The sequence below is a fragment of the Accipiter gentilis genome, chromosome 4, assembly GCF_929443795.1.
Source record: "Accipiter gentilis chromosome 4, bAccGen1.1, whole genome shotgun sequence".
NCBI classification, from domain to species: domain Eukaryota; kingdom Metazoa; phylum Chordata; class Aves; order Accipitriformes; family Accipitridae; genus Astur; species Astur gentilis.
The window spans coordinates 15,289,238-15,311,968 of NC_064883.1; the positions used below are offsets into that span (position 1 = coordinate 15,289,238).

Genomic DNA, 22,731 nt, shown 5'->3' on the forward strand with positions numbered 1-22,731 from the left:
TGTAGCTATTGTAGTACTATCATCTTTTCCTTGGACACAGAAGCTGGAAAACACAACACATCTGTTTCCCCTGTGAGGCATAATCAAGTCCAAATTCTTCCCTTTAGTTTTGAAAACAAGAATTTCAGTACAGTGATACTTGGGTGATAATTTACACTGAAATGGGTAACCATAATAATAATTTTTAAGAAAGTATAGAGTCCCCCAAAAATGATGGATTCTCTTCTTTCCCAGAATGGTGTGATATGAAGTAGTGGTTCCGTGGTACCTGAAAGGTATCTTGCCTTGTGTGGCCATGGGCTCCCTTGCCCTGCTAATCATTCTTCTCACCCCAAAGTGGTCCCCAGATACTCTTCACTGAAAACATTTATTTTTTTTTGGTGGGATTAAGTTTTGGCCATTTTAACTCTGTGAGCTGATAGTGGAGCAAGATGAACACCAGCACCAGAGCAATGAAGGGCTCGGGGTGGCTGGCTGGGATGGTGTGGCTGAGGCTAGGGTGAGTTCAAGGAGCTTGAACATGGGAGTAACACCACAGAAATACTTAGGCTACTCTAAATGAAAAAGGAAACATTTTCTACCATATGTCATTGTCTGCAATACAGGTCTAGTCAGAATGCTGTTGATTTGTATGATTTTGAGTAAATCTGGAATTTTCATTTAGATGAATTCAGATTTTAGAAGTTAAGAGAGTTCTTTAAGAACCTCAGATTACCATAAATCAACACTGAAGCTGAGAACACTAGGATGCAATTGTAAAGCATTTTAATAAGTTTATGAATATTTACTTATATCATAGTACTAGTATAAACTATACATATTAAGAGCGTCCAAACCTATTTCACCATTAACTCCATTTTAAAATACTTGTGCTTTGTTCAGCTTGAAGGAAAATATTTTTATTGGTACTTCCAGTAGTTTTCTGACATTCATGCACTACAGTGTTGTTACATCATTCAAACTGCAAAGTATTGTTTAAATCTACCCCCCTGCTGTTGTTTAAATGGCAACGTATTTAATACAAACATCACAAATGCGCATTACTTCAATTATTTTAATGTCAATTTCTACATATGTTTTTTTTTTTTTTTCCTAAACAGAAACTTCAGCTGAAGTGACCTGTCATAGTTCCTTTCCAAAACTAAGGGTTGATTCAAGGTAGAAAGTTTTTCTTTATTTAATGACTGGCAGGATTTAAATTGTGGCAAAATCCTTTACAGCAGGGTGTACAGTCCATTTCTTCTGCGAAGACCGTATGTGGAACTGAATGTCTGAGATGAAGGGGTTGTTGGGGCATTGTGTTATTTTATTTCTGGCTAATCTATTTTGTCACAAAGCTGCTTATTTGTACTAAAGCCAAACATATCAAGTTCGACTGACAAACATTTGAGAAGGAAAATTCATGCTCCTGAGCTTCAGATTGAAGGCCTGAACGTACAAAGCCTGTCGTTATGCCCGTTTCTAAAAGTAATTTACTACAAGCATCTAGCACACATTTGTTTTCACTGTTTCTTTTTATTTGCCTCGTTTTTATTCCTTCGTAGATGAAAGCATAATAGATGGCTTCTAAGGGTGACCTTCAGTACGGACATGTTAATTGGAGCTACATAAAACCGAGCTGCGACAAGCCCTTCTGCAAGTTTAAAAAATAACAACCTCAAACGGGGAGGGTGCCGGGCTGACCCTACAGCTGAACAAAGGAACCCACGAGCACAGCTCAGCCTGCTTCCCCAAACCCTTAACAGTTTAATTTTACAAAATTCGGCTTTTTATGCAGAAGTCAAGAGCCGAGCCGTATTTCTTGCGCGTGGAAACCCGTGTGAAGGCGAAAGGGGGTGGCCGGAGCTCTGCCGTTTAGCTCCTCGGGGGTGAGGGGGGAACTGGGCCGCGCAGCCGGTGGGCGCGCAAGGGCCTTCTCCGGACGCCCGGAGGCGGGCCGTGCACCTGATGACACATTCAAAAAACCCCCAAACCGAACCCAACGAACCAGAGCACCCCAGAAAACCTCCGAAGCGGACGGGTCGACGAGAACTAAGACACCCGAGGCCTTCCCCGCGGCGGCCCTCGAGCCCCCCAGCGCCGTGGGGAAAGGAGGGAAGGGAGCCGGGCCAGGCCCACAGCCCGAGGCCTGCGCCGCCCCGGGCCGCAGGCGCCGCGCCGCGGGGCGAGGGGCGGGAGGGCGCCGCGGGGCGAGGGGCGGGAGCTCCCCGCTGTTCCTGCGCCTGCACTTGCCTCAGCGGCGCCGGCGCGGAGCCCAGCGCAGCCGGGCCATGGGCGGCGGGGCGGCCGGGCCGCGGGCCACCGCGCCGGGGCAGCAGCTCCGCGCTCTCTTCTACGCGCTGCCGCCCGGCGAGAGCTCCTTCCGCACGGTGGAGGAGGTGCCCGACTACGTGGAGAAGGTGAGAGCCCCCTCCCTTCTTCCCCCGGCGGCATCCTTCGCCGCCCCCTCCGCCCACCCTGCGCGCAGCTGCCGCCTGCCTTTCTTCCGAAGCCACGGGCGGTCCAGGGGAACGGTGTCCGCGGAAGGGCACCTAAGTTAAGGTTAAATACCTTGTCTTTCTCTGACGGCTTTCACTCCTGGGCTCTCTGCAAGCTGCCCGTGTAAGCCGCCTAGGTAACCGTGCGCTCTATTTTAGCTTATTTTAAATGGAGGCTCGGATGCTTTCTCCTGATACCAGGCGCTAAAGTTTTCGGAGGAGCGCCCCAGGCACCTGGGCACCGATGCTAACGTTGTTCAGCTTGTCGGTGCTGCTGGACATAGTGACAGCGAGCTGAACGGAGTAAACCAGAAAACATGATACTGTGTTTGGCTGTTACAGTTCTCAAAGCAAGCAAAATGTCAGGTCTCTCTGTGCCCTTGAGGCAAGCGCTACAAGCTCCGTCGAAAAAAAGAAAAATAAAAATTTCTGTTTAAAAGAAAAAATAAAGATTGTTTAAGAGAATTGAGAACAAATATTTGTGTTGGGACAGTGCTGTCTCCTAAAGCTCCAAGGCAAGAGTACAGAGGTCGGGGTGAGAACGCCCTTGGCAGCAGGCAGCAGCTCTCCTCCCCTGCTGCCCTGCCAGCTTGTCCACTCCTATGAAGGTACCTTTGCTCCCTTCTGTCCTTCCTATTGCACATATCTTGGCACACAGCTCCTGCTGAACCTGGAAGCCATGTAAGCTTTTTATGGAGAGAGCAGATTAAAACCTGTTTTGCCCTTGTCAAAGTAAATTCAGTCCAGCTTCACTGAAGATCCACACTTTTCGTATGCGTCCTGGTAGCTCTCGCTACCTCCTCTGCCAGGTAAACCTTGGACTGCTGCTCAGCAGCTGCTGTTGGGCTGCAATGGAGTTGTCATGGGTTGCGCAGAGCAGTGCAGCACTGTCAGCAGCTTTCTGGGAATCATAGCATGCAGCAGCCCCTTGCTGATGGCTGTTATCAGCAAACATTGCCCTTTTGGATAGGGTAAGCAGGCAGCTGCTGCAAACCCAGCCTGTGTGTGCAGTGTCTGGTCGAGGGACCGCTTTCCTCAGAGGCATTTTGCAACTAAGCTATAGCATCGTGGTCGAGGAAGACTGTCTAGAGCTTGACAGTTTTGCCTAGTCAGCTGTTCTCTCCCTCCAGCTCTTATCTATTGCCTATCTCAATCCCTTTTACTGTTCGCACATTTCCAGCCGAGCATCATTCACTTTCTTGCCAGCAGGGTTCCTTAACATCCCTGGGCTTTCTTCTCCCATGCAGACCTGTGCAATATTCATCTCAGACCTTGGCTAAACCTGGAATCTCTTTTACTTGGGCACAAAACTGTAAAAGTTTGTGGAAGGATTCTTAATACTTCTTCGCATTACAAAAGTGCCTGCAGGCTTCTGCTGTTGTAGAGCACCACTGTGATAAGTTTGTAAGGGAATATATACCTCGCACAAAAACTACACTAAAAAAAGTTTTCCCATTATGGTTATACTTTCCTATAATTGCTATCTTTGGTTAGTTGTACTAGAATCCCCTACTAGTGCCTTTCTTGCCAGAACAGATCTTTTGATGCTTGGTTAGGTTGGTGTGTAAAAATCTTTTAGTGGTATAACTGTTTTAACTCTATGGCTTTGGTCTCAGCGTAGGCAGTGTTCACACCTCTTCTTCTGGACACGTGTTTGTGGGCAGAAGGTAACTATCTACAGTCCCTCTCCAGCTGCTTGTCACTGTTCTGCATTTGAACTACTACTCTGGCAGCTTCGCTTGGACTGTTTAGGGAACAATTGCAAGAGCAGCAGATGTATTGGATTCAGGAGGGCTAGATTTAATAGTGACCTGAGGAACCATTCAAGGGGGACTTTGAGTGGTAACCCCTTAAATTGGTACAAATACAGATGTGGATGTCTGAGCTCAACCCAACATAGAACAAAAAACCGTCTAGTGTAGAGCTGGTAATAAATGAAGGCCTCAGCTCAAATAATTCACTCTAAAAGACAGTAACAATGATGTGGGTGTGAAACAAACTACTGATGACATTGTCTCCTAAATATTTTTTTTCTTTTTTTTCTTTTTTTTCTGAGACACCATGTAGAAGTGGGATTTAGATCTTGGCTCTGTGTTCTATCATGTGTATCATATGGATGAAGGTATTTCTAGTACATTAAATCACATGGCTACAGTTGAGGGGATATGCACCTTCCAACTTTAAGCAGGTGGCAGAACCTCCTAATTCACACAAATATTCATTTTTTTAGTGATCTGCAAAATTGAGCACTTTGGAGATTTACAAAATGTATGCACTTCATAGAAGTAGCTCCCTTGAGCTGGTCAGCTGTGCTGTTACATCTGGGCAGCAAATGACAGCACTGGGTGAAGCAACTCTGATTTTGAGAACAGAATAACTTAGTTTAACTTGTGTCATGTATGTTCTGGCTGTGGTTATACTACTTCCCTTTTCAGAGGCAGGACAGCTCCTGGTCCCTGCATTGTGCTCTGTATGTTGGCAGAGCTGTACATGAAGGCCCCAAGTTCTGTTTAAAACATGAGCTGATCAGCTACCAGTGACTAGTAGCAAAGCTCTGCAGCACTGCCCAGGGAAACATCACCCATCCAAATAATGTCCAAAATTCTGGGAAAAGGGGTCCAAATCCTAGACCATAATCATAGAATTTATTTTTATGTGAGCTTTTGTCACATAGAATTTGAAACCCTTGATTTTCCATTATTTCTAGGAAGAGAAGAGAAAGCATAAGTCAATTTTCTTCCTCCAGGGCAGAACATCCTGACTTTTACAGTGTATACTGGTGGCTTGCCCTGTCGTTTCATGAGCATCCTATTTGCTATGGGTATAAGATTATGCTCTGTTTTTTTGATTCTCTCATAATCTACAGATGGGCAGACGGAGTGCTGCTTTTTGCTTGCCAAATATAGTTTTCATGAACAGTAACAACTTCACTTTGCTCCTTGCTACATTCTGAAATTATCGCTTGTGCTCAGTAAGGACTTTCATGAGTCAGACTCGGGAAGAGAATGCACTGTTCCTTCTGCTGAGAGCCCCAAAATGAAAGCTTTAAATTTAATAATCACTGTTTTTCTTTTCTATTTTCTCTCTGCTTTTGAGAGCCTAAAGATTAAGTTCACATTTACACTCAATTCACATTTTAGGCTTTGCTTCTAAATAATGAGGCACAGAACCTTCGTATTTAGTTTTACATGAAAGTTGAGATTCTTATGTTCTAAGGACCTGGGACTTTAAGAAAACAGAAACTGTTTCAAGACTTGCAATAAACCCATGAATTTATGCTGAGTTTCAACTTAGAATATTATTTTTTGCAACTGTATAAAGCAGAAACTGATTTTAAATGGTCCTTTGCATTCTGTAGGAGTTGGTTACTTTTAAGGGAACTCCTCTTAGTGCCTCAGAGTAAGACTTTCAAGTTACGGATCAGTTATACAATTAAACCACAAGCTAATGCAAATCTCCATTAAGTATTTCCAGTGATGGGTGATGAGAAAGAAACATGAAACAGAGAGAGAGTAAAACATTTATAAACCAGAAGGTATCAAAAGGATCCAGCTTCTGCCTCTGACCTGTGATGCCAACAGTAGCTATTTCTTAACTTTGTGCCATTTTGTTTGTAGGGGCAATTCTTGAAAACTTTTGCAGAGCTACCCATCCTCAACAGGTTCCTTAAATGTCTTCATTGTCACTTTAACTTAAAAAAGGAAAAAAAAAAAGTAATGGTTAGTCTAGCAAGACTATTGTCTGCCTTACTGACTGTCTCCTTTTTTTCCTGAATTAGTCACATTATCCTTCTGCTATATTACATCTCATCCTTAGACTGCAGGCTGTTTGGAATAGGGAGTGACTTTTCCTTCTGTTTGTATGGCATCTAACATGGTATGATCCTGCTTCATGACAATAGCTGTTGGGTGTTACGGTCACATAAATAATACATACTAACCTGACATATTTGATCCCTTTGAACTGCTTTGGACAAAGCTTAATGTGGGTATGTGGGAGAGGGATAGTAATTTCTTAGATACTAAGAGTATGCCATAAATCTTTCCTTTCGCAAGCTCCTTGATGGGCAGGAGGTTAAGGCTGTCTGAATGTTTCTCTATCCTCCTTGCCATGACACTCCCTATTTGTGAGTCAAAAAATGCTGTCAAATGCTTGGCTGTCTCACAGCTTCACAGTGGGAACAAAATATTTAATGAAGTCAATGGGAAAGAAGTTATATTAATGCGTATTAGTATAAAGTCAAGTATTTTAACCATTTCAGAGGTTGCTAGGTAAAGTGAATCACCACATAGAATACAGGCATTGTATATTTCCTATTCACTATTTTAATTTAATGAATAAAGCATCCCACTACTTCTGTCCTGAGCCCATTCAATTTGCTGCGCAGCTTCTGCTGTTCCATAACTGAAACTGCCTGTACTCTGTGCTAGACCTGGCTCCTAATATTGTGGTCAAGTGTTTCTTAGTTGTTCTTAGTAAGACTCTTTTTATCTCTGCTGGAATGTACAGCTGTGGTCATCAACCTTTGTTTGATAAGTTAGGAATCTGTTCTTTAATTAAATCAATTAAGAAAAGTACATTAAAAGTCTTGTCTACTTAGAAATGAAGCAGCTAGAGCAAAACAAGGAGTAATTCATATTTTCCTAGAATGTTCCAGTGTTTTCAAATGGAAGGTTGCGGGGTTTGGTTTTTATTTCTTTATTATTGATTTCAAATATCCATAGATTTACCACATTGCTTTTCTTGGGTAGTGTTTAGGCTTTATCCATAGGTCTTCCTTTGCTTTCAAAGGTTTTTATATCATCAGTTAGTGCATATCCCAAACAGGCTTTTAGATACCTGTTAAAGAGCAAGCTAGGCATCTAAATTAAAAAGTGCCATGTTGGTATTAATCTCTGTTCATCTGCTATTGTAACCTAACCCTGAGCTGCTGAAGTTTATGAACTTTCACATTTCCTAGACGCTATAAATCTCTTGCTGCTTGCATGGTTTGAATCATCCAATTCTTCTTCGACTGAGCAATCTGGTCTATATCCATCTTAGTCTCTTTAGTGTCGCAGCCTGGTAGGAATTCCTGTATCACATCTCACTTGGCAACAAAAATGAGCACCCTCCAAAATGCAGTGGCATTTGCAGAGGCAACATGCTTCTTCCATTAAAATGTTGTATAGGCAGGAGCAGCCTCTCTTCTACAGCAGTGCAGTTTGAAGGATTCCAGTCTGTGAATCTATAGGTGTTTGCAGGTCATTTGAAGCGGGCAGCAGAAGACGACTAACAGGGCAAGTTTGGCAGTGTGATGCCTTCCATAATGGTACAGAAAGTCTCACTGGTCTTGCATTTCTCTTGCCCTGCAAAACATGATGGGAATTTTATGCCTTAATACCACTGAGAAGGAGTTGTCTGAATGTCTCCACAGTCACTTAAAAGTTTTCTACAGAGCGAGGGAGGCAGCTGAAAGAACGTTCATGTGCACAGAGATCTGATGCAAGTAAAACAACTCCTTCCTATTTTTCTTGCCATAGGCTGCCTAGATTTTGGTGGTGGTGGCTGATATGCTGCCACTGCCTCACCATTCCTTCCACCCATGAAGTGCAGGGACTGTTAGGACTCCAGTGTTAGCAAAAAAAATACACTCTATCAATTACTGTTATTCAGTCCTTTTTTCTTGCTTATGCTGATGAAAATTTGAGAACAGCTGTAACAATCTTTCTCCACTGATGAAAAGTTGTGTTGTCACAATAATGTTACCAGTCCTACCACTAGTCACAGCCATACTTTTCTCCATTGGGTGCTGCTGTTGTGCATTTTCAACTTGCCCGTTGATCTGGGATGCAAGATGGACAGTGTGAATTGAATCCTAGACTGAAGCAGTGTTGTGAGTGAGAAATGTTTCAGTCTCACTCCTCATTATACTTTTCTTCAGAAAGGCAGAAAATTATTTTACAGTTAGTACAACCCAAAAGAAAAAAGGGAACATTGTATCATTGCTGCTGGGTCTGGAAAGAGAACATGTGGTATGGCCCAAATCGGAATGGGCTGCATAGTTACTGGGTTCTCTGACGAAAATGCGCACAGAAGAGCTGTTGCTATCTGCAGCAGAAAGCATGGCAACAGAAATGCCGAGTAGAAGGAAACTCACTTTACTACGTCTTTCAGATAATATTGTTGGATGCCAAATTCAGTGGCTGAACACATTCAAAAACTGCTTACATATCAAATCAAAAGCAGATTCTGTTTTACCTTGTTGTTGCTGCTCTCACTGATTTACTTGAATATGAGAAACCTGAGTTTGGAAAGACTTTTGTGTTTTGTTTTGATGCCATACAACAATCTGTGTGTAGAAGATACAAAAGAAAATAATATGGGAGAAGGTTAGTGCACTGGACTTATGCTTGTGTTGTGGATTAAATGGTAGCCTTGGTTGTTCTGATGCTTAAGGTCCACGTGGAGCTTTATCATAGTAGTAGCTAGTAAGGTGCCAGACAACCTGAGAAGTATCTGGCTGTATAAAGTGCTTTTAGGAAAGGTGAATCTAATTCTATTTGTGATGTGACTTCTTTTCTTCAAACTGTTTTTCAGAGTATTCCATTCTTCATTGCTTTTATTGGGCTGGAGTTTGCTGTCAGCTGGGTTCAGAAGCGTAAGCTGTCAGGTCGGATCAATGATGGCATAAGTTCTCTTTCCTTAGGCATCCTGTCTCGACTGCCAGAGTAAGTATATGTGTTATATTAGCTTAAGATTGTTTTTTAATCTCTAAGAAGGAAGAAAGGAGAATTATATATCGAAGTTGTTACTGCTAACCCAAAATGATTAAACAAGGCATCTGGATCTTACTTTGCTAAAATGAAGTTGCATGAAGAGTGTAAATGTCTTTCTAATCTGTAAGGCTAAATATCATACTTGCAGGGTATTTTCCAGCTCCAATTATATTCATCTGTATTTGATCTTGGCTGATTCTGGGACTTCAGCTGACTTGACCATATCTTATGTTAGACTGTATGTTAAAATCTGAGTTTCTTTCATTAAACTTCAGAAAGAAGAAAACAAAACCAACAAACCAAGCTAAGTCCATTATTTTCATTAGCCTTTAAAAATAAAATTGTGTGCATTTAAGCAGATTGATAGAACTGTGACTATGCGTGTGATCCAAAGTTCTTTGAACTCAGTTGTAATCTTGTGTTTGATTTCAGTGGATTTTAATGCCTGAGGGAATTGTTGCAAACATGATCATCTAATCTACTCTCCAATGTAAAGGCCATAAGATTTACCTGAATTAGTTCACCATGAACAGAGTTGTGTTTTAAAGAAATATCCACTGTGGATTACTAAATATCCAGTAACAGGGAATCCAGCAATTTCTTTATATAAATTGCTCTAAATGTTTTTCAGGAGCTCTAATTACTTCTAAGGAATACCATGTTTTAGATCTGCCTTTGTATGATATGAGCTTCCAGATGATAGTTTTTTATTACATCTTTTCTATTAGAATGCGATTACATTTCTATTCCCCATGTATAAATTTACAGATTACCATCAAATTGCATATAATCTGTTCATTGCATGAAGAAAAGTTTCTATTATTTGAATTTGACTATATGGTGTATTTTCAAGTCTTTCAGTTATTCCCACAGTCCTCTTTCTGAATCCTCTGCAGTTTTTCAGCCTTCTTAGTGTTGATGTCTCAAGTGCACTCCATATTTCAGAAATTACTACATCAGTGCCAAATAATGAAGTCATTTGTTCTCTATTTCTACTTGTTGTTCCTCACTTTATATATCCCAGGTCCTTTGAGCCGTCCTTCATCCCCAAATATTTTTTTAGATTCTGTGGCTTACATTCCTCATTCATAGGCAATATGTTCTTATATTTGGCCACATAGAAATACATGGATTGTACATTTGGTCATCCTAAAATACTTTGAATCCATGAGATGTTGTCTTTGTTACTTAGAGATCCCCGGTTTTTGTCATTGCAAATTTTACTAGAAATCTCATCTTTCAATCCAGGTTATTGATAAAATACATTCAAAGAGCACAGCAACAAAAACATTACCCCTTCTGGCAAGTAGCACCCATTTTCTGAAATGTGTAAATCACCCACTTTGTAATTTATTGAACATTTGACATTTACCTGATTTTTTTTTTAAACTTTCTAAGAAAAGTTTTGACAAGATCTATGTCTGTGCCTTTAAATTAGGTACAAAGACTACCTGTGATGGATTATATTAGTTATCAGTAGTAAATACCATGTATGAAGCCTTTTAAGGAATTTGGTAGATAAATAATGTCACTTAAAGACACTCTCCTGAACTCTTCGTATATCTGCAAATAAGAGGCATGAGCTTTCAGCATGAGAAATATTCAAACGTAAAGTAATGTCTAAGTTATTCGAGAATGTCATTAAGCTATTTTTGCGTCTAGTCTACAACCTATATTCAAACCATTTTGTTGCTTTTAATATGACTTGTAAGCATGATCTTGAAGGAAAAACTTTCAATTTTTCATTATATTTTAAGCTGTAATAAATTAAATATTTATCAATACATTAGACTTGTGTGCACCAACACACAACCCTGATAAAAGCTTACTCTAGTTTGCAGGCAGCTAATATTGAAATAGTTCAAACGATGCTTCTGCAACTTAACCCAAATTTTCTAGACAGTCATATGCTTCACAGGTTTACCATGCTAAACACATATTTTTTAATCTGAAATATTCAGGACTGATTAAGTTTAAACACGGGGACTGAGATACACGTAAAGTAAGTTTGAATGGTTTTGCAAAGCCTTTTGGCTTTATTTTAAGAATACTGAAATGCTTCAGATGCACTTATTCATGGAAGAAATGATTGTTAAGAGAACTAGCGTTGCACGTGTGGAATGCAGCTTTGCAAGGTGCTGAGTACTTTTATTATTTTGGCACTCAGTACTTTGCTGTAGAATTTGGCTTGTGGGCTACGCAGTTTTCTTTTGGATAAGAATTATTTTGAAGGTTGTTTCAAGTGAGTGAACCAAATGATCCATAAGGACACAAACTTTGCAGCATCAGGCAAATCTGCAGGATTGGTACACTTAACTCATTGCTACATAAGCACAAGAAGTCTCCTCCAGGTCACTTGTGTGGCTCTCATGGCTGAAAATACAAGACCCTTCTCAACAGTTCTTTCCAAAAAAGAGTTCTGTAAAGCTTTTAACTTTCTGGCTGAATGTGAAAGCAGCAGGCAAAATACAGACTTCCTAAATTATTTAATTGCATGTTAATATCACAATTCTGGTGGTGACTGCTCAGTATAACACCTCTTCTGTGAGTAAGAGGAGTTGTGAATAATAGACTGGCTAAAAAGGCTCTAACTGAAAAAAACCAGAACAGTTTACCGTTCTGTCTTCTGCCTCCATGGTGTGAAAGAACTGGGTCAGATAAAAAAGGGGGGTAGGGGGAAGCACATGCAAAATCTGTTGCTAAAACTTTCACTTCAGTCTTTCCTGTTCAGGCAGAAAAAAGGTAGGGAAAGCTGACAGAAACTGCTAAAACAATATTTCAGCAGAACCCACAGCATCAGGGGAAATACTAGTGCAAATCATTAACAGCTGAAGGTTAGATTAACACACCATTGATTGTATCCTCTCCCAGGGACTAATTTTCATTTTCTCAACTAGCAGCAATGGTTTGCCACTTCCTTAAAAAAATCTGTGGTTCAATCTAAAATGGTGGGCTTCAGTCTATTAGTTAGAATGAAGCTTCAGATGCATCATTGCAAAGAGGTCTTTATATTTAATGAAAAAATTAGGAGTCACAGACCATATTCAGCCTCTAAGTATGTTTTTCCATTTCACAGCCTGTATAACAGAAGTACTGCATATCTTGAGGGAAAACAGTATTTATTCAGTGTTTCTTACTTCATTGTTGGAGAAAATGCAAATCATAAATTGTTGATATTCATATGCCAAATATTAAAAATGTAGGTGTAAGTGGAAAAGTCTAATTGGACAAGGCAATGTGTTTTGTTTTTAGGCTTATTAGACTCAACAGCATACAGTAAGTTGAATTCCTTTATGCGCACATACTGTCTCTTGTAAAATAGCCCATACATTTCTTAAATATAATTTTCTCTGCCTTAATGCATACTATGCATTCCGCTGTATGTATGAACACTAAATGTTATATGCAATGAAAAGTAATTTGGGGGAAAGGGAGAAACTTGAATTGCTAAGCTTACTCTCAGCATTCTAAATGTTGGTGGTTAAAAAATTTCTGAGAACTTTTATTCTAAATAAATAAATAACTTTTCTAACTAACCATTGCCAGGAGACTTGAAATGCTGCTTTAAAAATATTCTCCCAAGAGAAAGTTTATTTTGGGTATAAATATCCACTATACAAGTATGTGCATTATTTCATATTGGCCCATTTCTTCTTTTAAAGCAGCAGAACGTAAATCAAATCAAAAAGTGTTTGGGGGATAACTGAGGTAGGTACATTTTCAAACTAGTTGGGAAAGTCTCCGTTCTTTATGGTCATGCTCAATTGCCAGTTTTTAGTGTTCAACTCTGCAACACAGTCAGACAGTGTGTGAGTGTGTATATATATGTCTAAAAGAGTTTTGTTGGTCAAGCCTGCAGTAAACTTCTCCATTGCTAAAGAGAACATTACCATTTGTATACATTATTTACTTTGGTTTTTGAAACAGGAGATTAGAGTTCTCTGAAGCGTTGAACATCAGAAAGGAATGAGAAAATGCTTTTTGATTGGTTCATGCTATTATGCATCTTAAGATATCTGCACATCAGCAATAATTGAATCAAAAGAGTACAAATCCTGTTTCTGCTGTAGACCAGCATATTCAGAGTTTTGTACACATCTAGATTTTAAATAATCTTCCAGAAGTTAGATTGGAGAGGCAGTTTCATGTACATTTTAGACCAGCACCGCTGCCAGATGAAGCACCTTTGACTTGTATTTCTGGTTGCTCATTCCTGCCTCTGTACCTTCTCTCCCCTTTTGCCAGCATCAGTGTCGTGTTGCCCTGTGGTAAAGTGGCCAGGAAGCAGGTCCAGCACCCACCCATCATATTAACCTGCATCAGTTCTTACTATGGCTGTGCAAAATCTTGTCAGTTGCAGGACAAGAAGTCCTCAATTCTTTTGTAGCATTACTGAGTTATCTGCTTTAAAACATATGTAAAATTGCAATCTGAAACCAGAAGTTTTCAATTCTTAATAGTAGCAATATGCAAAGCTGATTAGAATACACTTGATTTAAGTTGGTGCAAGCAGTTCACAACCCTGTGGACTGGCAGTGTCCTGACAGAACACAAAATAATTGCCTGCATGGATTTATCTATCTAAAGTATGTCCTGGTTTCCTGAAGTATCTACACAGAAAATTATAATCTCATAAATTAGTGATTGCATCTCTCAGAAGAAAATTTGATACATGCAGTTTCTCGTAAATTATATTTTCACTTCAAGACTTATTAGGTACATTTTTTTTTCCACATCTGTTTGACTAAGGCTTTGGACAGATGTTTATTTAGAGCATGGTCAGATGTGTTGCTTCTGATCCAGCTGCCCCCTTAGATCTGCCAACATAACTCCACATTTAATTGCTCCCTAACCTGGTCCTGACAAAGTGATCCAGCTAAAAGCAGAAACAAAAGCCCCCAAGAACTATAAAAGAGGTGTTTAAGCTCAGCTGCATTCATTTTGACGGAGCCAGGTCAGGGAGCAACTATGCATGCAATTACGCTGGCAGGTCTGAGGGCTGGTAACCACCACACTTAGGGTAGTGATGAGCAGATGGAGCCAAACTGGAAAGGTAATCACTTAACCTGATTAAATGGCAAGTAGAGCTGCTGTGCCATGCCATGCCCCTAAACCAGCCTAACTTCTGGCTACTGCACTTCTGTCCTTCCTGTACTTACTTACATAGTCCTCCCTTTCTCTTGTGTTGGTTCAGGTGCTCATCTGATCCCGTGCGGAGTTGATTTCAGTTCACTGTGGGAGCAAAAAGGTATTTGCTTAAGGCAGAGAGATAGGCAAGCAAGTGGGAACGGGGCAGCCAAGAGCTGTCAGGCCCTAGGATCCGGCTCTACTGAACCTGCAGTCATGACCATGCCTGCAGCAGCTAGCTATGGCAATTTAAGAGACTACCTGTCAATAGATGTTTCAAAAAAAATGGGATTTTAATAGGTAACAAGCCTGAAGAGACAGAATCTACTCACTTCCCCATTCCTCCCCACTCCTCTCCAAGTAGTGCTAGGTAGTTATATATTTCATAAGAGCATCCCTCTGGCTGCACTGTCCCATATACACCACTGATTGTTCCCACATTTGCCAAAGGTCACAGCCCTCACAGCTCTGTCAGAAGAATAACTCACTAGTCTTCTGTAGGTAAAGCAGTCAGAGTAGGATAAACAGTTTCAATACGGGGGTAGTACTGTGCAACAGGAACTGGTAGCATTTTCAGCAGGCAAACCTGACTCTGGAAGGGGATTTTCTAAATCAGTTCAGTTAAGCTTGTGGAAGTGACTACATGAACAGTCTTTGTTTGGTCTAATTAGGTGGTTTTGATCTGTTTTGTCATTGATGAATTGAGTGGAACTAAATCAGTAAAGTTAGGATAATTAATCCCCACAAGAGTTACTATTTTCTTACTGCATCAGTTTAACACAGTTTTATAAATTTGGTGTAAATCATGCTGCATCCTCAAGCAAGTCCAAATCCAGCTGTGCCCAGTAAAGATGCTGGTGCTTCCTGCCTGCTGTCAGGTGCTCATCACCACCTCCCCAGTCCCCTGTTACCGTCTCCGCTTCTCTCAGTGGTGAGTCCTCCCCGGGCATATCAGCAGCATTACCATGATTTAAACTGTAGAATTTTGTTAACCTGGTTCATTTTGTTTGAAGCAGGATGAAGAGCACTGGAGTACCAACGAGCAGCTCTAGACAGCCTGGCATGCAGGGAGTGCTACTTTTTGGTGATGACTAAAGAAAGCTCTGAGCCAGAGTTTAAAACTCTGGAATTTCTAATGAAAAGACATATAAGCTACTAACGTTAAAAGGAAGGATCTGGGAGAGAGACTTGGAAGAGTTGGGATGTTCTCAAACTAATTGACTGAACCAACTGGTAGTCCCAACTTACCATAATGTTCTAGAGATTGTTGTATTTCACACAAGCCTGTCAGGGAGCCAATTACTCTTTTAGGTTGTAACCACTTACACAGACACAGCTGTTTACAGAATGCGTATTTGTCTACATCCTTAGTATTGCATCATTGCCTTTTTCTATACAGCGGGGCCAGTAAAAGGCTCGGTGATCGCCCATTCGTGAATCTTAGAACCCAGCTTTGCACCTGCCATGTCTTTGGAAACAAAGGCAAGCTGTCACTGTTTGTTCTCAAATATACCTGTGCTCTTCTGTGAAAGTACAGACTGTGAACTGAGTTTACCCTTATTGGAAGTATGTTGTTAATTAAGTTCAGTAGTCTCTGTAGCTCACAAAATATACCAATTTCTTAAGCCCATTAAATGTTGTGTAGATTTTTATTCCATGTTTCTGTATTTTTCATTAAGATAAATTGTGGCAGTTTGCACACATTTTGAAAAAACTAAGGAACTGCTGCTGTGTAGAGAGTACCCTTCTGACTGAAGCACTTTTGTGCTAAAAGATGCATTAAGCTTAAATCAGGATTCCACTAGATGGAGCACAGGGGTAGCATTTTTAGAGCTGGCCAACCTAGTTTCCTGGGTCAACACCTAGAAGTTACGGAAATGGGGGAAAAATGTCTCTTAACCATTCTGTAAATCAGTGTTACAGATCTGAAAAGAATAGACTTTCACCACTGTGTATGTCACTTCAAAAACAAACTATCATTTTAGAAGTTCAAAAGTATGACCAAAGCAGTTCAATAGAAATTCTCATGTAAATATTTTTCTTCATTTCATCATTTGATGTGCTATGATGTCTCACTGAAGTTATTTCACTGTATTTTTATAGACCATAGGAACAGTCATCCGTTACCAGTTCCTTTGTTCTAGGTAAATTCAGAAGAACTAATCTCAGTTGAATAGAATACCCTTTTATCTTTCCTCATTGCTTCTGTTTATATGTGACCTTTGAGAATATTATTGGCTTATTCCTAATCTAACTTAAACTGTAATGCAAATTTGCTGACTTCAATGGAACAACCTTGGAAAAAGGTACTAAGTAAGCATTTGTATTAGACTTACATGGTACTATTTATGCAAATATTGATGTCAGGTCTATTGCCTCACAGAAGACGACGTTCTAGAATCTCCCAGTATTGTGTGTCCTGAAGTTACTGGAACAGAATTTAGTGCCCTGTGTGCTGGGCAGGTATAAATAGGTCTAAAGAAATATAACTTCCATTTTCATAAAGAAAGAAGAGTAAGCTACAATGCCAGAAGCTCAGCTTCTGAACTGAACTTTTTAAACTAGGATTTGTCATCTTTTAAAGATCACATGTAATTAAATTTACTAGAAGACTTTCCGTAAACTTAGGGTAGAATGTGTTACTACTATGGATTATATTACTAAAGGCAGTGGAACTTCCCATGAAAACATTGAAGTTGTTCTGGATTTTTAATTGGTTGCTTACTTACGTATGAAAGTGCAAAGATAAACAAGAAGTGACTTGAATTATATAGACAGGACTTGGACTTAATAATAAAAAAGCATAACACTGACTTTAGTTCTTTTCCTTCCAAAACCTGTTGTATCATGTTTTATTTCACCCACTACTGAAAATTAATATTAGTGTCTTAAATCAGAGGATAAAAAGTGATGTGCAAAAGGAAGAGGTTTGGTGAAGAAAAGGTCAGTTCTGTCAGACAAAATGTTATGCAATACTGCATACAGTACTGCTAGTAGGGATACCAAATTCACCTCCATTTTACTTCATTTTGCATTTGATAGGTTTTTTTTCTCCTTGAGGAGAACTGGGGATTTGCATTATTTAGGCTAAAATGCTAGACAAGAAAGCCATACTGAGGAAGAGGAGAGGCTTTGATTCAGCTTTTGTGTCTGGTGGGAACATTTTCTCAAAATGTAGGTGCTATTTCCTGTAATCAAGGGCTTCCAGAACCTGATAATCATTTCCCAGCTGTATCATTTTGGTGAATTATTTTTTAGCCTTGGGTTATTTCATGACTGGTTTTGCATATTAAGAATGGGAGAGGATCATATTCATCTTGATGATAGAAAACAGGGAATAGAACTCCCACAGCTCCCTCTCCTTTTCCCTCCACCTTGTGGAAAGTTTGGCTTTGTGCTAAAGCGTGAAAAAAGCCTTGACTGCAGTATGTCAGGCATATTTCAGCTCGATTTGTGTCAACCCTAATAAGTCAGCTGACAAGGTAATAAATTGGGTGTCTGTTCAAGACCTGGCACCTGTACAGGAAATAAAAAGGGATTTCAGTTGCAGGAGGTTTGCTTTGTTTTGCAAATGGACCTTTTCTCAAGGCTCCTCTACCTCCTCCCCCCTTCTCCTCTTTACTGAAATCATGTTATCAAAATGTTTATTTCAATTGTGACTGGAGCCAGTTTTTCATCTGGAAAAGAAAGCTCTATGAGTATCCTTGGAAATGGAAATCCTTCTGCTTTTCACTCTGAAACAAAGGCTTACAGAGCATTTAATTATTCATGTATCCTGCTGTTACATATATGGTCTGAATAATTTCAAATTATCAAGGAGAAACTGCCTTTGTTCAACATTTTGAAACTTTACATTCATGTATTTTGAATCAGGCTAGAAGAACTGAATTTATTTAACCCAGGGAAACTGTATTAGTAATATCTCACTATTTTTAATGATAATATAACCTTGTGACCAGGGTGTCTTAACATGTTTCCCTCTGTGTCTGACCTCCAAGGATGCAAGTCTGTTAGAGCCCTTGAGAGCTGTGCTTTTGTAGGTCCAGCTGTAGAGTTGTGTTTTTAGCTCAGGGGCCCCGGGTCAGTTCCCAGTGTGATGCGAGGTAGTGACTGCAATAGTGGCGAGAGCCGAGGTGGTTTCCTTGAGGTCTTCACTTTTGATACACGGATCTTTCTCCGTGCACAGAAGAGAGACGGCAGCTACTATCTCTGGCCCTTTTCCCTTTTGGTGACTGTCCTGGCCACCATGGAAGAGGTTTCCTAAAACTTTGGTTTCAGGCTCTAAGGCTGATCTGTGCGTTGGAGGAAGCAAAACAGGACCTTGTCTTCTTTCAAATGGGCGGCTGCCGTTTCTTCCAATTGAATTTTCTCCACCTTTTCCCTCCTTCATTATCCCGTAGGGATCTACCATAAGTAGATCTTCATTTCCACATGGAGAGTTCATCTCCCAGAATTTCCTTCTTGGACTTTTTTAATTAGAGGAAGTGATAATCTGACCCAGTGGAAGGAGAAAGGGGGAAATGATTTATTAAAACAAATATTATCACCTTTGAGTAAAGTATGTATGAACTTCAGGAACAAGGAGACGAAAACTCTCAAAGTCAAAACAGTTGCCTAAGTGCATACTTTGCACATAATAAGAAAATTTTCAGCAGAAATGTTAAAAATCCAAGAAGATAAATCTGTGCAATGTATATAATAAGGTTTTCTATACAGTCTGTCTGTTCTAGGATTTATTACTCCTTATGCAGAGGATTGGACTAGATGACAAAAGTCTTGCCTATCCGCTTCTGTCATATTTATGGTTAAAACCTAACATTTAAATGAGGAAAAAGTTTTCTTAAGTTCTCTTCAGTATTTTCAAGAAGTGAAAATGGAACTTGAGGGAGAAAAAAAGGGGCAATATAAACCTTTAAAACTCCAAGTGAACTTTCAGAATTGTAATTGAATGCAAGCTCTGGACTTTCCTATCTATCACACTGTAAATTTTAAAAAAATACTTAGCTAAGCAGCTCTTCTTTCTCCAGCATTGCATAGTGATATGATGGATTACTCTAAATTAATTACAGTAATCAGCTAGTGTTTTGTGCTGCAGTGTTGTGATTCGAGCATGAAGGAAAGAATGTGCAGCAAATCACATATATAAAAAATGTGTTGCAGGGTTAGCTCAAGTTTTACACCTTGGCCTCAGCCTCTGGAAAAAAAAAAAAAGGACTCGAGGGTGAAATACTGAAAGCTGATCAAAAATGGAGGAAATGTACCAGTTCACATATCTTTGGATGTACTGCAAAGGCATTATATGTTAATAAAAGCAAAAGAATAAAGTAAGAAAACAGTACCTAATAATAACTGATACTCTATGTTGCAAGAGGTGTTTTAAATTTCCTGGTCATTGAAAAGATGTTAAGAAATGCCCAGTTCTTTGTGTTTGCATAATATCTGCTCCCTTCTGACCTGTTGTGAAAGGGATTGAGAATTTATACTGAACTTTACAGATGCCTCATGAGGTGTATTGCAAAAATCTGGTTGGTCACATATAATCTTCTTTAAAAATATTTATAGAACACAGCTCTTATGAAAATTAAACATGTTCCAGGTGTGTATGGTCCAACTTCTGGGCATAGCTAAGTTGTTTTCGAAGTGGTAGATACACCTGTCATTGCTAGTCAAGAGAAATTCTTCATCTGCCAGCTGCTAAAATGAAACTTCATGGGTTTTCTTGTGTTTTGGTTTTGTCCAAGAGAAAAACTGGGATGATTGTAGTAAATGTAGGAAGGAGTTGCAGGTAAGGTGTGGCAGCTGGCTGTGGAAAATATATTAGTTCTCTTCTTCCCAAACAACAATTCCTTGTAATGCTTCAGCTTCTTGGGATAAAATGGTGGATGTGACACTATTCTGCTTGCAGGCTAGTATTGGGAGCTTGGAATTTTCAGCTGACTTTGTTCCATGTTAATAGAGAGGCTAGCAGCACAGAAACTCAAGATGTTTCCTTCTAGCCTTATTCAAAACACTGTTATGGGAAGAGGTGCTAATGCCAGAAGTATAAAAGCTCTGAATGGGTATCTCTGCAAAAATACGGAGGCAACCTCGAAGTTCAGTCATAGAATTGGGTGATGGTTCCTAAGCTGAAACAGCCATGTTTGCTGAGGTTCCCTTGTGTTTCAGTGCAGCTAACCAAAAGTACAAGGCATGGCCAGACTGTCCTCAGGGATGTTTTCCAAGTGTGTGAAACAAGGCTTTAGAGGAGAAAGAGTATATGTCCTTTTTTAGTTTTTCAGATTCAGGTGTTTGCGGGCCATGCCATAAACTGTGTGAAAAATAATCTAGCTGAAAAAAAAGGGGGGAAAAAAAAAAGGCAGGGTTTGGGAAGAAGTACCATTGAGAAGTGGCACTGAGACAAGAATGAGCAGACCTAGACAGAGAGATGCATGGAGGCTATTTTAGCTGAGTTCAATATAAGGTGAAGTTCCAGGTGAGACTAAAGTGAAAGAAAGATGTTGGTCTGTGACAGTCTTTTAGCTGAGGTTTTGCAAGGCTGTGACACCTATGTGCAATTTGTTACCATCTCTATTCAAGTAGTGTCTTGCAGGTACGCCATTTGCAATCTCCATTTGAAGTTCCCTGAATCTAAATCCCTCAGTCTTCCTTCAACCATGAATGTGATTTATAGATTACTAAAAATCTTGCACAACTTTGGACAAAGGTGTTGTTCTGCTGATAATTTCAGTCCAATCCCCCCATCCCCCCCCCCCCCCCCCCCCCATATACCAGCAGCAAAACATCTGAGAACTGGATTAGTTTTTTCTGTGTGTAGGTGATGGTGCTAATAAAAATAATCCCATTTCTGACTCTTAGGCCCTAAACTGAGGTGCATTTGATCCATTGATATATAAAAAAGGTTATGTGTGACTTTCCTACAGTTAGTTAGTTTTCCCTACTTTTTTTCTGCTTGCTGCTTTTCAGAAGCTGCCCCAGTTCAGTTCTCCACAGTCCCACAAACATTTTCAGCAACACAGCAAAGGCGGGTAGCAGGAGGGGCTGTGAGGAAGTTGCTGCGGATCATGCTGTGCACTACTCTCTTCTACAAAAAATGCCAGTTTAAATAGACATCAATCTGCAGCTGAGACACCATTTCACAGCTACCTAAGCCAACTGTGACCTGGGCAACCCCAGTGCCCACGGCCTCTCATCTCTGCCACACTGGGGTTAACACTTACCAGTCTGTCCAAAAACTCACCCAGCAAAACCAAAGCAATTTGTTTGGACACAGCTCATCCTCCAAATCAGTGGAACGAGGTGGGAGGTGGTGGGGCACTGAGGAGAAGGTATGACTGTGGCAACCCAAATTTTTCTTAACCTAAGCAGCTGTGGAGAGTTACTGCTGGATCTGGCCTGCCCATCCCAGAGCTACTTTCATTCTCCTTCTCCTGGTCTCAGCACTGACCTGAGTTAGGTCAGAGGTAGATGCTCACTCCCTGTAGTCCAGGAACTTGGCAGCAATAAAAGCTGCTGACTGGTGGCTTTCCTGTCTTTGCAAATTTGTGGCTTTTTCTCCCCCTTTCTGGCAGTCCTGCCGTTTTTCTCTACCAATTTCCCTTTCCCTTCTTTTCAAAGGCACTGGGCTTTGTCTCCTCCTGCTGCATTTATCCTCTTAAAGTGAAGTGATATGCTGAGTAGATTGACTATCTCACTGCTCCTAAAAGTCCTGTCACCTTCCATGCCCTTCCCTACAGTGGAAATAGTCAAGGTATTTTAATGTCATACATTAGTGTTTGAGCATAATTGCTGCTATACTTCAGTCACTTCTGACTTGTGACTTAGCAAGGATGGGTTTCTTCCAGATTTGGGAGAGCAGGATCACTACAGCAACTGCAGAGCACAGGAGTGCTTCAGCCTTTGAGGGTGCCTAATACCACAACACGGGTGGTGAGTGGCTGACGGTTGGTTTGAAAAACCTCGCAGACCTTAAGTAAAGGTTCCATTGAAGTCAATAGTAGCATTACTTGACAGAAGTTGCAGAACTTGGAGACTGGTTTTATGTGTTACAAAAAGACTCCTACCTGATAAATGGTAAATACATAGTAGAAAGGTTCTGTAATTCAAGTTGAGAAGATTATTGATAAAATTTTTTTGATCTTTATTTCAGTGTTTTATTCAGAAGTGTTGACTTAATTAGTTATATCTACATATGGAACAACTACAGACTCTTCGAACTGCCCTGGGACTCACCATGGACGTGGTATTTGACACTCCTGGGAGTGGACTTTGCATACTACTGCTTTCACCGCATAAGCCATGGTAAGAGTTAATGAGTTTTTCATGTATTAAAATACAAAATTTATTAATTATTAATTAATAAAATGAGGTAT

At 40.2% G+C, this 22,731-nt stretch overlaps 1 protein-coding gene across 3 annotated transcripts in view; it reads left to right on the forward strand.

Annotated features, from left to right (window-relative positions):
• The first annotated feature begins 2,264 nt into the window (after nt 1-2,264).
• AGMO (alkylglycerol monooxygenase) overlaps nt 2,265-22,731 on the forward strand; it is a 202,078-nt gene continuing 181,611 nt past the window's right edge. For all 3 annotated transcript variants that reach the window (XM_049798760.1, XM_049798761.1, XM_049798759.1), the window contains exons 1-3: nt 2,265-2,399; nt 9,057-9,187; nt 22,509-22,660. In XM_049798760.1, coding sequence (XP_049654717.1) covers nt 2,271-2,399; nt 9,057-9,187; nt 22,509-22,660 — 412 coding nt within the window. In that variant the 5' untranslated portion in view covers nt 2,265-2,270. The remainder of the gene's footprint in view (nt 2,400-9,056; nt 9,188-22,508; nt 22,661-22,731) is intronic.